Source organism: Centruroides sculpturatus, unplaced genomic scaffold (genome assembly GCF_000671375.1).
Source record: "Centruroides sculpturatus isolate CEXI.00-Female unplaced genomic scaffold, Cexi_2.0 scaffold237, whole genome shotgun sequence".
Taxonomy (NCBI): Eukaryota; Metazoa; Arthropoda; class Arachnida; order Scorpiones; family Buthidae; genus Centruroides; species Centruroides sculpturatus.
Genome location: NW_019384532.1, coordinates 546,192 through 562,326, shown reverse-complemented (window position 1 = coordinate 562,326; position 16,135 = coordinate 546,192). Strand labels below are relative to the sequence as shown.

The window sequence follows — 16,135 nt, the reverse complement described above, 5'->3', positions numbered from 1 at the left end:
TATTTATATTTAATTTAGGCATTGGTCTTTCTCTTTTAATAATGTTTTCTTTTTCATTATATGGTCTCGAGCCAAAACTTTTTGAAATAAATTTTCAATATCACAATTACATTCTAAATCGCTAGCCATAATATAAGGGCTAAAATTAAAAATAAAATTATAAAAACTTACTTGTTAAAATAAAATGTGTGATGGGTATACAATTATACATACCTGGTACAAAATATTGAATTGTATGAATATACTTTTAAAGAAACTTATAAATATAGTTTTGTGAAGAAACGTACATAAAAATAACGTAAAATAGTCTTTACTTTTTAAATATTAAAACAATCCACCTAGTTAAAATTGCTCCCTACCCACCTAGTTAAAATTGCTCGTGGATGGAATCAGAGAGGGTCTTGGTAGGTGTGCGGTGCGTGCATGCTTGCCAAATCCCAAGGGTGCCGATACCGGTTAATGTGAAATGCCTTTTTTGTCTCACACTAGTACAGTATATCTCAAAGGACGCGACAGGGTTGTTGTAAATTTTAAACGTTTCTCACCATAGCTGTAAAAATCTAAATATGTTAAACTTAAAAGTCATTTGTTTTCTAACTAATTCGTTTTAGGACCAGGTGTTGTCCACGGAAATTTCCAAAATTTACAACTTTTAGTCACTTTCATTGAACTGGAAAAATTTCTGTCTTTATTACATCTGATATTACGAAGAAATCAGTCCACACTGTACTCGGTTAAGCTTTTGTTTAAGTAAAATTCCGGCTCTTTCAGCAGGGTTTTATTTGTGTCCCCACTTCCCTAATCGCTTAATTATTTAACTACTTCTTAAGTAGAAATAAGTCAAAACCAGTTACTTTGTACTCGAATATTTCTAGTCTTGGAGAAAAAGTGGAGAGACAAATTTTTCCGACAACGGATACGTAAATCGTAAAAGTAAGGAAAATAAATTCTAGATCTTTTTCTGTACCTCGTGCATCTCTCTCATTCATTAAATTTAGTTGTAAATGACGCTGTCAAAGTAAGTTAACTTTTTAACATTACACAAGGATTGTACACGTTTTTTCCTACATCCCCTTAAAGATGGGATATACGAAATCGTAATTTCACATTGAAATCCGTTTATAATATAAAATCGGAGATCGGAATAAAAATATCAAATATTTTAATGGATTTTTTTAACTTCCATCAACTATACAAAACTATCGTAAAAACATACCAGTAAATTCTTATCGGTTAGGTTAAGTTATAAATCTATTTGTTATTCGCGTAATCGGGGAGGGCGACCAAATATCTAGCGGGCGGGCGGCTAACGGCCCAGAACCGGTCCCGGATAGAATTGGATGCGTTATATGTGTTGCATCCATCCAAGGTCGTAGGCTTCCACCGGCTAAACCGGGTGAGGTTGGTGCTCTGTAAAACGCGTGCGCGAATCTGGCTTTTTGGATTCTGACAATACAGCAATTCCACTCTGCCACTAATATTCGAATATACAATAGCAATCTTATCTTTTTTTTTCACGTGTAGTATAGAAATTTGTAATGAGATACATAATGCGGTTATAATAAAATATTGTGTGATTATTTTCGTATAATTAAAATTAACGTGTATTTATTTTTTAGAAAATACAAGGAAAGCGGCGCATCCACTGCTTCTAATGACGGCACGCCACTACAATGATGATGCTTGAGGACAGTGGGAAGATATGGGAAGAAGTGACCCGTTTTGGTGATGTAATATATGGAAGGTCCTCTAAGGTAGATGGGTATTGCAAAACATTAACTCTAGAATCTATCCTTAAAATATTGACACGGAGTTTCGATACATCGTATATAATGAGATTCGGATATTTCAAATTACAGTACTGTATTATGTTTTTTATAATTTCAGAACATTCACTAAAATGGAATTTAAACTTATAATATTTATCTTATAAAACTAAAACTAACATTTGCTTAAAAATATATATATATATATCAAGAAAAAATACCTCCAGAGATAATCTATTAACATTGATAATTATATTTGATGAAATCTTAAACTTATCTATTTATTTTATTTTGAAAATCAATATGAGATGATGATAATCTAAACGTTTTGTAGAGATGAATTGCAATTAGATTTAAACTCACCCAAATAGAAGGACGGCACCTCCGACTAGAAATAATCCTGACAATAACATGAAATTTGGCGAGATATGGCCCATCTGCAAAGAAAACAAAATGTATATATGTCTTATATAATNTCACCCAGACGGTGAGTCGATTCCCAGACTGTTTGGATGTTAACACTATTCCGTGCTAACATCCTCATTTCAATCGGTCCAAATCGTATGTGCGACGAAAATATGAAATAAAATGGTTCAAATTTTTACAAGATATTATTATTATTTATTGTGAGATTCTTCCGCCCCCTAAAAAGTGCCACCCAGGGCGGGTCACCCCTGCCACCCCCACTACACTACGCCTCTGTGATTGCCCCAAATCACTTGTAGCCTCAGATCCCAAAACCATAATCTGCTACTGAAAGTGAAGGAGGGATGAAAAAAGTGATTAGGATATGGTAATTTTATTGTATCATTATAGGTATAATGTTTGTTTTGGTGATGTAAGAGTACTTTTTTAGGGGAAATGTACTAAATGTATTTGTGGGAGATTGGAATGTGTTAAATATTTTTGTTAGTAGAGTAGGATAGCTAGAGGTGGGATATTAACTAACTGTTTTAGATAATAACAGTATCTAAATGTATGTGAATGGATTTAGATGATGGTTTACCTTTTGTATCTCTTGATAATGGCCCTGGGTACCTGAAATTACTAGATAAACTGACTGTTACTCAATGTAAATGAGCTCCAATAAAGTAGATTTTTGCTGTTATTTTAAGAAAATGGAATTGTGTTCATTATTAAAATTTTGTTAAATATCTACCAGGCATATCTGAATTTTGTGTGACAAATTGTAACAGATGTGGAAAAGATTTAATAATGAAAAACAATAATTATATTAATGGATAATATGTAAATTATCTCAATAATAATTTATTATTTAAGAGCTTTATTACAAACTATATTTACAGCCATATCTCATTGATTACTGGATGATTGTCCTATTGCAAAGGAGAAATCTGGAATCGAGTCTACGTTAGAAATCTTTACAAAAAAATCCAGATAATCTGTCTGGATATGTCATAGCCTCTGTTCATCATAATTTCACTACCCCAATTATGGGCTGACCAAACCCATCATAAGAATGTTAAAAGGCCTCTTAGTATCCACAACATGAAAAGAATTAAATGAGAAATTACTGAAGAACTATTGATTCTGATTATTTTGTCATTAATTGGATTATATACTACATCATTTAAAACATTTGTAATCATAAATTGAGATTTATAGTACTGTACTATAATAAATAATGAATTTTTTCAATCTTTCGGATATTCCAAGGAGAAAAATAAAAAATTAAACTATATAATGAAATTTAAATAAATCACACAGAATGGGCTAATATATCCAGGACAAATTGCTGGATTCAATTCCAAATTTCCAAGAAAAGTAAGCTGATGCCTTAACTCCAGCAAATATACTTTAAATTAATTAATAAATGCTGCCATGCAGATTTAGTGAAAATTAAATTCTCAAAACCTGTGGCATGCAAGGTGCTCTAACAAAATGAGTCATTTTTCTTGGTTACATATCACTTGATCACAAAATTTAAGATATTTGAAATGGAAGTAGGTTTACTTCTGATCATTTATATTATTAATACTTCATAATAAATTTTAATAACAATAATAATATACTTACGTTATATAATGCTCCACCTAAAGTTGGTGCAACAATAACCCCTATTCCAAGAGCTGCTTCTAAAGTAGCCTGCAAAGTCAAATTACAGGTTATACATGTTTAAACAAAGTAAAACAGTTAAATTTTTATGGAATTCAACAAACTATCCATAAAATAATTGTAAACATTGTGTGATTATCATACATTTGTTCTAAGAGTAGTTTTAAATCTAAAAAGCTGAGGAGGTAAAGTAAAATGGATGTTAAAATACAACACATAAGTGAGATGGCAGGATGATCGAGCGGTCAATGTGGCAGCCTACTGCTCTGAGGGACCTGGGATCGAATCCGGACAGATCAAAGAAACCCCAGGAATTTTTCGGGGGTGGTCCGTTCGGATTTGTCGGGCCCTGTCCCTCACCACCCGGTCGCCCCATTGTAGGTCTGGCCGAACCCATAATGGGCCTGCTGTAAGAGGCCCTCTTAGTGCCCACAGGGCGGAAAGAGTAAAAAAAAAAAAAAAAACATAAGTGAATAAAATTAGAATAGAATGCAAAGTACTGAATATAAACTACTCATTTCGGTAAGAGCGTTCAATAAAACTAAATTAGGGGCTGGATGGTCGTGAGGTTAAGGTGTCACTGTCGGTGACCGTTCTGGGAATCCGGGATTAAAAAACCCCAGAAAATTTTCGGGACAGTAGTCCGCCTTGGATATATTGGCCCACCCCTCATCACCTTATGTGGGCTGGCCCAATGGCCTACCATGACTTGCTAAAAAGGGCCCTCAGTACCTCACGGCAGAGAGTTGAAAAATAAAAGTTACTTCTTTTATTTGCAAAAATAATTTTAAAAATAATAATTATTATTATTATAAAAAAACTGTTATACGAAATATTTTTTTAAACTTTTTTACTGAGTTCGCCGAAGAATTTTATATTATTTAAAGTGAGTGAAAGTTTCTCTCGTACTAAACTATACATATTTGTTTTTTAAGTATACTCGATTATATTAAGTTATCATAAGTGAACATTTAAATCTTTTGTATATAGAAATTTTTAAAATATCTTCCCCGTAAAATTGCTATTATGAAATAAGGTGAACTACGTTTGTTTTTCTTATATGATTTTAATTATTACATGTTTAACAAAATTTAAAAATAGTGCGTAACTTCGCTTTTAAAATGTTTCAGGAATTCTGTTTTTTAACTTCATTGATATCCTTAAATATGAAATTGTTAGAAATCCTAATTAAGTTTAATTGTCTATTTGTATACGGCAGGGATGTCTAACCCGCGGCCCTTGGGCCACACTGTGGCCCTCTGAATATTTTTATGTGGACCACTGCACCCTAAATTTTTTAGGTATATTTTCATTTATTTTGGTAAAGTATGTTGTAAATAATTATTTTCGTCATGAAAAACATCAAAACTGCTGAAAGAAATAGGTGGAGTGATTCCCATTTAACTACATTCTTAGAATTAAGACTAGTACCATAAAAGCAGATATTGACAATATTATAAAAGAAAGGCAATGCTAAAAAAATCGCATTGAATTTATTTTTATTTTGTGTGAATATAATTTCTTTTTTTACTGTCAATAATACAGTATTTTTTGTAATTATATATATTTGTTATTAAAATTTGATATTCACATTTTGAACTTTTTAAAAGCATGTGTTTATATAAAGTACAGGATGGGGCAGAAAGGACGGACGTTTTTGAAATGGCGAGAACACCATCAGGTAGAGTGACAGATGTGTTGACAGGAGGCGTGAAGGTAGTAAGGTCTTAGCATTGTCTTTTCAGTTGAAGGCATGTAGCCGTGGACGATAGAACACAGTGTGTTTGCGTACGACTGAGGAAACAGTCATACGCAAAGGGGATAGCTCAGTCGTAAACGTCTGATGGGAATACGTTTCTGCGTTCTTGCATACGACGGAAACGTATTCCCATCAGACGTGTGTTGTTTCAACAGGATGAGACAACGGACCACATAGCTAGAGCATAAATTGACGTTATTCGTCGTCTCTTCCCTGATCGCCTCATTTCCAGGTTCGGTGACATTAGCGAGGTTGCAGCCGAAGTTTTCAATGCGAAAACATGAACGGCGGACGTTCAGCGCCGCCTTCCTGTAGCCTAGTATAGTAGTTTGATAATTGCGTTTGGACCGTCAGTGGAATCATGCTCGACGTTCCAAATGCCATTGTCAAACTATTAGGATTACAAGATGGCAACTCTCGACGTTTAACGTTCACGTTTTAGAGATGAAAACTTCGGCCGCAACCTCCTATTCATTACCTTGTTCCCCTGACCTATCCACACTTTTCCACACTTGATTTTGTAAAATGTTATTTCAATACGAACTCACATACTCCAACGAATATCTTTTATAGTAACAATTACAGATGTGACTTTTTTTTTAAAAAAAGGTCATCCTTTCTGCCCCACCCTATACCCTTGTGGCCCGCTGAGCTGAATATACCTAAATTTCTAATTTGGCTCATTAGGAAAAAAGGTTTGACAATCCTAGTATACGGCAACTCGACACGTGAACCGATGGGAAATGCCTCCCGGTAGGACTTTTTATGGGAAAATGCTTCTAGACGTTACAAAAGTGAAGAAAACCCGAGAAAATCCATCTGGTCAGCCCGTTCACGAGGCGCGAACACACGACCAACTAGCAGTGTTTAGGAGTTTCATCACTTGGCCATTTGTGGGCATTATATTTCGGATAGTAATAATAAAATTTTAACTATGTAATAATTTAAAAAATTATTATTGTATTGTAAGTAATAAATGTACATGTTTTAATAAATATCTTCAGAAATAAAAAAGTTTAAATATTAATCTCTTATTTTTAACCATTGAGATTTAAAACATGTTACACAATTTAACAGGAAAATAGGCTTATTTTCCTGTTAATAATCACTGATCATAGTGTACTTTTTGAGCCTCGGGAATAAATTTTAAAAAATTCCAAAATATCAATAAAAATTTTATTTTAGATTTATTATAACACTAAAAGCTCTTAAAAGAACACAATAAAAATTATTTTAAGTAAAATATTTATACCCTGTATATAAATGATTTTTATTTTTAAATTATAGTGAAGTTAATTTGATAACAAGGTTAATTGTTCACTCTGAATACAATTCAGATAGGCAGAGTTAAAAAATGAAACTATCAAAAGACAAGTTATACTGTTTATCAAAAGTAGTTGTGTAAGAATTACTAATCGTGCAAACAAGTGATTTGTACGATTAGCCACGTATAAACGTCACACATGCTTAGAAGTAGAAATGAATCATCACGGCAATCGGCTGCAGTTGTCAAGTGATTTAACGTCATTGCCTGCTTTTCTCTCTAAAGAAGTACGTACTGTAATTGCATTATATAGAGTTGACATAAAAATTGCCCGGCAAAGTTAGTAGGATTTTTTTTCTGGGTTTAAATCATCATAATACGATGATTAACAATCTTAATGGGTACCCGACAGCTGGGCGACTTCAACTCTGCGATTTACAATGGCCAATAGTCAAGTATGCGACCGTTAATTATAAGCAAGATTTATTAAATTTATGTTTCGTTTTTCAAAGAAATATATGAATTTACCGAGTAGAAAAGAATAGGGATTTTAAGAAAGAAAACGATAAAAAAATTTATTTTGTCTATTATTGTATTGCTGATTTCGGGAAAAATTGCGCCATGGAGCATTTTTCTAAAGACTCCTTTGATGACTGGACAAAAGAAAAACTGTTTCAAGTACTCTATAATATAGACTGCGCGATGAAGAATTGTCAAATAATTAGCATCTGATTTCAAATTTATTTTTTCAATAGATAATTTGTGAGCCATCCACAAATTATCGAGCAGCCATAATATAGTATGGTGCCAACGTAAAATAAATAGGCCTAATTTTAAAATAAATAAAAGTTAGCTTAGACTTACCATTGTTTTTGCTACACTGTCTCTGAATTCTCTAGCTATAATTGAGAAACTGGACACTTGATAAGCAGCTGATCCAGTTCCTTCTACAATGCGTAGAACGTATGCCAGAACTAAGAACGGTAAGCCATGAGGCGAATCTTGCAAAAAGCTAAAAAGTTTTTTATACATTAAATTAAAAATTACTTTTTTTAAGTGAATCATTTTTACAATAAATTATTTTGATTATTTATATCAATCTAATGAGAATACAGTTTAACGCTGGGCGAGATCAATTTTTAAAATTACGAAAGAGCAATTAATTATATTCTAATAATTTTAAAACTTTATAATTAAGAATAATTTAGAGAAAAACTAAAGGCAAGAGTTAAGTAATAATAAAATGCACTAAATAGTAATAATAATTGCACAAAATGTTGTATTATTTCCGATTTCAACATGGAAATTGAGGATGTCATAATTATATTTATTTCTGAAATATTGATAAATATGTAGTTAAATTTTATTAAAATTTTTTCAAACTTTTGGTTACATTTATATCTCAATTCTTTGATTTTAGCAGACTTAATCTGTAACAGTTTTAAACAGAAAACTTAAATAATGGTATAGGGAAGAGCTGGAACCTAAAATCTTTTGTGGTTTTTTGTGGACTGATAAAATATGAAATTGATATAATATAAAAATATCTTTATCATGGCATCTGTTTTCTTCACTTTTAAAATAAACAAATTTAAGAAAAGTAGGGTTGAGTAAAATATGATTTCTGTTCTTTTTAAACCGCAATTTAAATTTGATTGAATGGAATTCAGTTTGTTTAAATGATATCTATTTTATTAAATAATTTATCTTTACTAACATTAATGAGTGCATTTCGAAACGAACCTGAACTTAGTTTACGTTATGGAATAATTTGAATCATTACTCGGAATTGTAAAGTTCTTTTCATCTGTTCATATAGACAGATGAAGGTATGAATGTTAGTGTGCATGGGGAAGCACGCTTTGAAAGCTTACTAAGTCTTGTGTCTTTTGTCGAAAAATTGTGAAATTTTGCAGGCAGGTTTATTTTAGGGGATTGATGCTATTGAATTTTGATGGTTAAAGATCGAGGAGTGGGGATGTAGAAGGAGTCATGTATAGTATCATATCTCAAGTAAGTTCAAACTTAATGAAGATTTTACTCGTTATTATCATTCACAACTTTTTAAAATAAAGCTCATCTATATCCTCAAAATTAAGTTTTTTGCTATTTTAATTATATAAAAAGTTTTTTAAAATAAAATCTCGTAACAGATGGTGCCACATGCAATTTTAAATGTTTTTGGCGGAAAAGTTATGTAACTAGTTGCTGGATTTTTATAAGGAGTAAATGTCAGCATCAGTTCGCGTCTGTATAGACATTTTTGAATACAAGAACTGCTAAAAATGTCCGCGTAGGACATTTTTATCACTTCTGGTAAATTATTATGTTTAATTTTGTAAAAATGAAATGATATTTAAAGTAAATTTCATTGAAGATTTTTGTTGTCCAACTCTTTTTCGTTTTTTTTTACTGTAAGGGGTTTCCATACATTACATCATCATTATGCTGATTATGATGATGTAATATTAGGGGAAGGAAGGTTTTATCAATACAATGATGCAGTGACGTGCCGTGACATTTGATGATAGGGAAGCTGTGTTTCTGTAAGAAGTCGACTTCCAGGGGCAATCAGTCAGTGATGGTCTAGGGTCCATTCGTGTTCGATAAACCAGTAAAAACCGTAGACTTCTCTAAATGTATTTTTAATTAATAGATTATCTAACGCACTTAATAAATAAGCAAGTTCAATATAATTAACTCTGTTATATTAGATTTAATAGATTCTCTACGCCCTCTAAATGCCAATTCTCGCTTCGATAACATCTACTAATTAAAATATAATATATCTATTAGCCGTAACTATCTCGTTATAATTTTCAATATTTATTTTATATTGTGTACTAATGTTAAATTCTATTCTATTTTGATTTCCAAATTGCTTCAATTTTACGAAAGAATCGATGCGAGATTTAGGATTTTCGTGTCTTTTGCCAGCTTTACTCAAATTATTTAAATCGTCAAAGCCAATCTCATTCCACACACTAATTTTATTTGAAAATAGTAGGCAAGGCCAACAAAACAAATTTTGCATTTTTATGCATCCACAAAGCCATTTTATATCTTCATAAATTTTATCATGAAAATGTCGAACAAATTTTTTCTTTTTCATTATATGGTCTCGAGCCAAAACTTTTTGAAATAAATTTTCGATATCACAATTACATTCTAAATTGCTAGCTATAATATAAGGGCTAAAATTAAAAATAAAATTATAAAAACTTACTTGTTAAAATAAAATGTGTGATGATATACAATTATACATACCTGGTACAAAATATTCAATTGTATGAATATACTTTTAAAGAAAATTATAAATATAGTTTTGTGAAGAAACGTACATAAAAATAACATAAAATAGTCTTTACTTTTTAAATATTAAAACAATCCACCTAGTTAAAATTGCTCCCTACCAGTGGCTCGTGGATGGAATCAGAGACGGTCTTGGTAGGTGTGCGGTGCGGTGCATGCTTGCCAAATCCCGAGGGTGCCGATACCGGTTAATGTCTCTTTTGTCTCATCACTAGTATATCTCAAAGGACGCGACAGGGTTGTTGTAAATTTTAAACGTTTCTCATCATAGCTGTAAAAATCTAAATTTGTTAAACTTAAAAGTCATTTGTTTTCTAACTACTGTAATTCGTTTTAAGACCAGGTGTCCACGAAAATTTCCAAAATTTACAACTTTTACTCACTTTCATTGAACTGGAAAAATTTCTGTCTTTATTACATCTAATATTACGAAGAAATCAGTCCCACTGTACTCGGCTAGATATTGGTCCGGTTAGGCTTTTGTTTAAGTAAAATTCCGGCTCTTTCATCAGGGTTTTGTTTACGTCCCCAATTCCCTAATCGCTTAATTATTTAACTACTTCTTAAGTAGAAATAAGTCGAAACCAGTTACTTTGTACTCGAATATTTTTAGTCTTGGGGAAAAAGTGGAGAGACAAATTTTTCCGACAACGGATACGTAAATCGTAAAAGTAAGGAAAATGAATTCTAGATCTTTTTCTGTACCTCGTGCATCTCTCTCATTCATTAAATTTAGTTGTAAATGACGCTGTCAAAGTAAGTTAACTTTTTAACATTACACAAGGATTGTACACGTTTTTTCCTACATCCCCTTAAAGATGGGATATACGAAATCGTAATTTCACATTGAAATCCGTTTATAATATAAAATCGGAGATCGGAATAAAAATATCAAATATTTTAATGGATTTTTTTAACTTCCATCAACTATACAAAACTATCGTAAAAACATACCAGTAAATTCTTATCGGTTAGGTTAAGTTATAAATCTATTTGTTATTCGCGTAATCGGGGAGGGCGACCAAATATCTAGCGGGCGGGCGGCTAACGGCCCAGAACCGGTCCCGGATAGAATTGGATGCGTTATATGTGTTGCATCCATCCAAGGTCGTAGGCTTCCACCGGCTAAACCGGGTGAGGTTGGTGCTCTGTAAAACGCGTGCGCGAATCTGGCTTTTTGGATTCTGACAATACAGCAATTCCACTCTGCCACTAATATTCGAATATACAATAGCAATCTTATCTTTTTTTTTCACGTGTAGTATAGAAATTTGTAATGAGATACATAATGCGGTTATAATAAAATATTGTGTGATTATTTTCGTATAATTAAAATTAACATGTATTTATTTTTTAGAAAATACAAGGAAAGCGGCGCATCCACTGCTTCTAATGACGGCACGCCACTACAATGATGATGCTTGAGGACAGTGGGAAGATATGGGAAGAAGTGACCCGTTTTGGTGATGTAATATATGGAAGGTCCTCTAAGGTAGATGGGTATTGCAAAACATTAACTCTAGAATCTATCCTTAAAATATTGACACGGAGTTTCGATACATCGTATATAATGAGATTCGGATATTTCAAATTACAGTACTGTATTATGTTTTTTATAATTTCAGAACATTCACTAAAATGGAATTTAAACTTATAATATTTATCTTATAAAACTAAAACTAACATTTGCTTAAAAATATATATATATATATCAAGAAAAAATACCTCCAGAGATAATCTATTAACATTGATAATTATATTTGATGAAATCTTAAACTTATCTATTTATTTTATTTTGAAAATCAATATGAGATGATGATAATCTAAACGTTTTGTAGAGATGAATTGCAATTAGATTTAAACTCACCCAAATAGAAGGACGGCACCTCCGACTAGAAATAATCCTGACAATAACATGAAATTTGGCGAGATATGGCCCATCTGCAAAGAAAACAAAATGTATATATGTCTTATATAATATATATATATTATACAGTAATAAAAGTTTAGAACGAAGAAGAAAAAATGTTTTTTTTTTTCCTTTTATTTCATTATCTTGTTTATACACAAGTAATTTCATTGTTTTTTGTAATAAGTTATCATTGTCATAAGATATAAAACATTGTAATCTTTGATACATTGATTAAGAATTTATTGTATACAAATTTTTAATCAATTACATACAGTATATATTCGAAATTCGATTTAGCGTCACCATTTGCTTGCATTTATTAGTATTGAGACTAAATCGATTGTGGCACTAAACTGAAGCACTGAAAACACAATATGAATCACATATAGTAAGTTCATACAAATTCGGTTTTGGGAATTTTGAAGTCATGTGTATTGATTGATTGATTATCTTAGAGTTTCCATCTTACCAACACTTAAATACTCTATCACCGATGTTTTCAGTATATGTTCTATATTTCAATATTCATTGAAAAACAGTTATATAAGTCCTCTTTTTTCGGGCGTCTTTCAAGTTTTGTTCAGATGCCTGGAACAACTTTTTAAAAATTATAATATATATATAATGTTTTTTGATTTTCATATTCAGGTTTTAATCTGCGTTATTTTAACGTCTTGCGACAGCTTTAATCATAAGGTGGCATATGACGAAGCGACTGAAATGGGCAACAATATACATATTTCCTTAAAAATTAGCGCACGAAGGAGCTGTCGTATCACTGTGAAATTTGGCATGCAGAGAAGTCTCAAACACATATGGAAATGATTAGAATTATAGCGTGATGACTCATTGCATAATGCCAACAAAAGGCGTTAAAGTGCATTCCTCTTGGTCTATAAAAACAGAGCGCAAAGACATCCTGTTTGTAGTTTATTTGTTGCAGAGGGACACTATATAACTAGAAATGCCTTTACGTCGCACTCGAAGACTATATGAACAACAAACTGAGTCTGAGAGGGAAAGGATCATCTGGTTGAGAAAAGCTGGATGATCATCTCGCCGAATAGCTCCACCTAGGCCGTTCTGACAACACTGTGAAGAGGTGTTGAGACCAGTGGACGAGAGAGAGCTCACACACACGGCGCCCTAGCTCAGGACGCCCTCAGCAGAATATTAGCGGAGAAATTTTCTGGTCCTCTGAGAAACACGCACACAACCGATTGTATCGTTGTACGCCATCCGGACACAGGAGGCGACATTATTACAGATCCATGTGTCTGTCCGTACCATTTTGAGGCGCCTGGATGAGGAACATTTGACATCGCGGCGGCCATTATGTGTGCTGCCATTGACATCCACCTACCGTTGCTGCCTCCGTTTAGAGTGATACTACTCCAAACTTTCCAATGGGATTACACCGCAACAGAATGGAACCGGGTAGTCTTCAGCGACGAATCCAAATTCTGTTTGGGCACTGACGACGGCCGTGTTCATGTCTGTAGGGCCCATTGATAAACGTCTCAATCCTGCCTATGCTTAGCGGCACATCGTCTCCACAGCTGGTGTGATGGTCTGGGGTGCCATCACATATGACTGCTGCTCACTTCTAGTAGTGGGCATGCAATTCAAGAGACCATGACAACTCAGTGGTATGTTAGTGATATCCTAGGTGAACTCCTAGGCTGTTTTGTACCTGAGATCTTTGATCTCAGGTACAAAACAGTTATAAAACCAATTTTTAAACATTTCGCATGTAATCCTTGCTTTTTTATTAGCTTTCCAGCAAACAGGAAGCGTTGCTTTGTGTACCGTTTTCATTACACGTGGATTTAATGTACGATTAATTAACATTGGCTTAGTTATATATTCTCCAGCTGCATTATAACACAAAAGTAAAGTTATCCTGTCTTTTAATGCCTTGGAACCAGAAGCGGAAGTCTCATCTTTCGCAATATATGTTCTGTCGGGCGTTTTTTTCCAATACAAAGCAAATTCATCTACGTTATCGACTTGTTCTGCTATACAATTGCTTTCCTCTATAATTTTGGAAAAATGTTCGTGAAATCTTTGAACGTTTGCGATAACAGTTAAAATTTAGAGACATGTTTTAGAATTTGCATAATTGGTCTGGTAATGTATGTCCCTTATAACACGATTTCCTACAACGAGGAATGCAACCCCGCGTTATACGGGAGTCTACTGTAGTTAACTACATAAAATATATTTTTAAAATGGAGATCATACTATTTTATGCTAACTACTTGAGAACATAAATATTTAAATAAACTTACTAGTTTTCCATAAATTGGAGCTAGTATGAAAAATGTCAATTGATATACACCAAATACAAAACCATATTCAGTTGGTGACGCTCCTTTTTTTTCTGCCTAAATTATACGAGAACAAAATAATTTGGTATTATAATAATATGCGATATATTAATATAATTTATATTTAATAAATTATAACTATGAAGGAATCCACGTATTAATGTTAATATGTACTCATAAACACTTAGCATAGTCTTAAAGATATTTTTGCTTTAAGTAAAGCTAAAATAAACAATTTATAAATAAATTAATATAATGCGTAGAAAAACAATGAAATATTTTAAAATTTCATTGTTTTTTACACATTATATTATTTATTTATCAAAAAATTATTCTATAAAAGTTTTAACTGTATCCAAACAAAACGAATATTAATTAAACCTCATTAACTCGATTAATTTTCTAAATAAAGTAATTAAATTTTAAATAAATTATTTTCATTGGTTCGTAGTAAATATTTTTAAACAAAAATTATTTCTAATATACAATGAATAAATAAGTATTGAATATATTTATTTAATGTTTACATAATATATTTATATGACCTTCTGTAACACAAGATTAAATAAATGTAAGCAATATATAATTTTCTAAGAGTTTTACTCTTTTATATAGAACAATAACCAAATATCACATATTTATATAAAACTCACCTCTCTAGGAAAGAATGGGGATTGTATTGAGAATGTACAGCCAATGGCAAAATTACCTAAACCTAAAATTATTAACAACAATGTCTTCTTTCGTTTTTCATTCATTATCTACAATATAAAAATAAAAAAATAAATATTATAAATATATATATATATAATACAAATACAGAATTATTTTAATTATTTCATTTTTTTTCTATTTTTGTACAAAACTAAATTAGATTAAACCATAAACAACATTACAGTTTATATTGATATTCAATTGTCTAGTAACAACAATTTATTAATAGCTAATATAAATTAATATAACAAAATGCTATTAATTACAGTATATTTCTATAGTACACTCATTTACTGAAAATTTATCTGATTACCGCGAAACTCGTTAGTAGTGATGCAATAAAAACATTGACTGTACAACAATACGTTCAGGAAATCCTCATGTGTTGCCTTTCATGCAGTGCTACAAACTGTCGTTTCTCAGCGAGACAATGTTCGGCTACACACAACTACAGTTTTCCAGTTATGTGTCCTTCAAGCTTTTGGTCTGCCCATCGAGCATTTATGAGACCAAATGGAACGTCAGGGTCTACCATCTGGAGAGGCAGCCACAATTAATTAAACCTCATTAACTCGATTAATTTTCTAAATAAAGTAATTAAATTTTAAATAAATTATTTTCATTGGTTCGTAGTAAATATTTTTAAACAAAAATTATTTCTAATATACAATGAATAAATAAGTATTGAATATATTTATTTAATGTTTACATAATATATTTATATGACCTTCTGTAACACACAAGATTAAATAAATGTAAGCAATATATAATTTTCTAAGAGTTTTACTCTTTTATATAGAACAATAACCAAATATCACATATTTATATAAAACTCACCTCTCTAGGAAAGAATGGGGATTGTATTGAGAATGTACAGCCAATGGCAAAATTACCTAAACCTAAAATTATTAACAACAATGTCTTCTTTCGTTTTTCATTCATTATCTACAATATAAAAATAAAAAAATAAATATTATAAATNCGATATTAAGTTATATTAAA

At 31.7% G+C, this 16,135-nt stretch overlaps 1 protein-coding gene across 2 annotated transcripts in view; it reads right to left on the bottom strand.

Annotated features, from left to right (window-relative positions):
- The window catches only part of LOC111623069 (MFS-type transporter SLC18B1-like), a 26,858-nt gene extending 11,177 nt beyond the window's left edge, over nt 1-15,681 (bottom strand). The window contains exons 1-6 of one of the 2 annotated variants that reach the window (XM_023365553.1): nt 15,400-15,681; nt 15,073-15,180; nt 14,381-14,476; nt 12,045-12,118; nt 7,730-7,877; nt 3,804-3,872 (exon numbers count right to left, since the gene is read on the bottom strand). In XM_023365553.1, coding sequence (XP_023221321.1) covers nt 3,804-3,872; nt 7,730-7,877; nt 12,045-12,118; nt 14,381-14,476; nt 15,073-15,177 — 492 coding nt within the window. In that variant the 5' untranslated portion in view covers nt 15,178-15,180; nt 15,400-15,681. The remainder of the gene's footprint in view (nt 1-3,803; nt 3,873-7,729; nt 7,878-12,044; nt 12,119-14,380; nt 14,477-15,072; nt 15,181-15,399) is intronic. The other variant, XM_023365552.1, reaches the window with a different exon arrangement.
- Between the last annotated feature and the right edge of the window lie 454 nt (nt 15,682-16,135).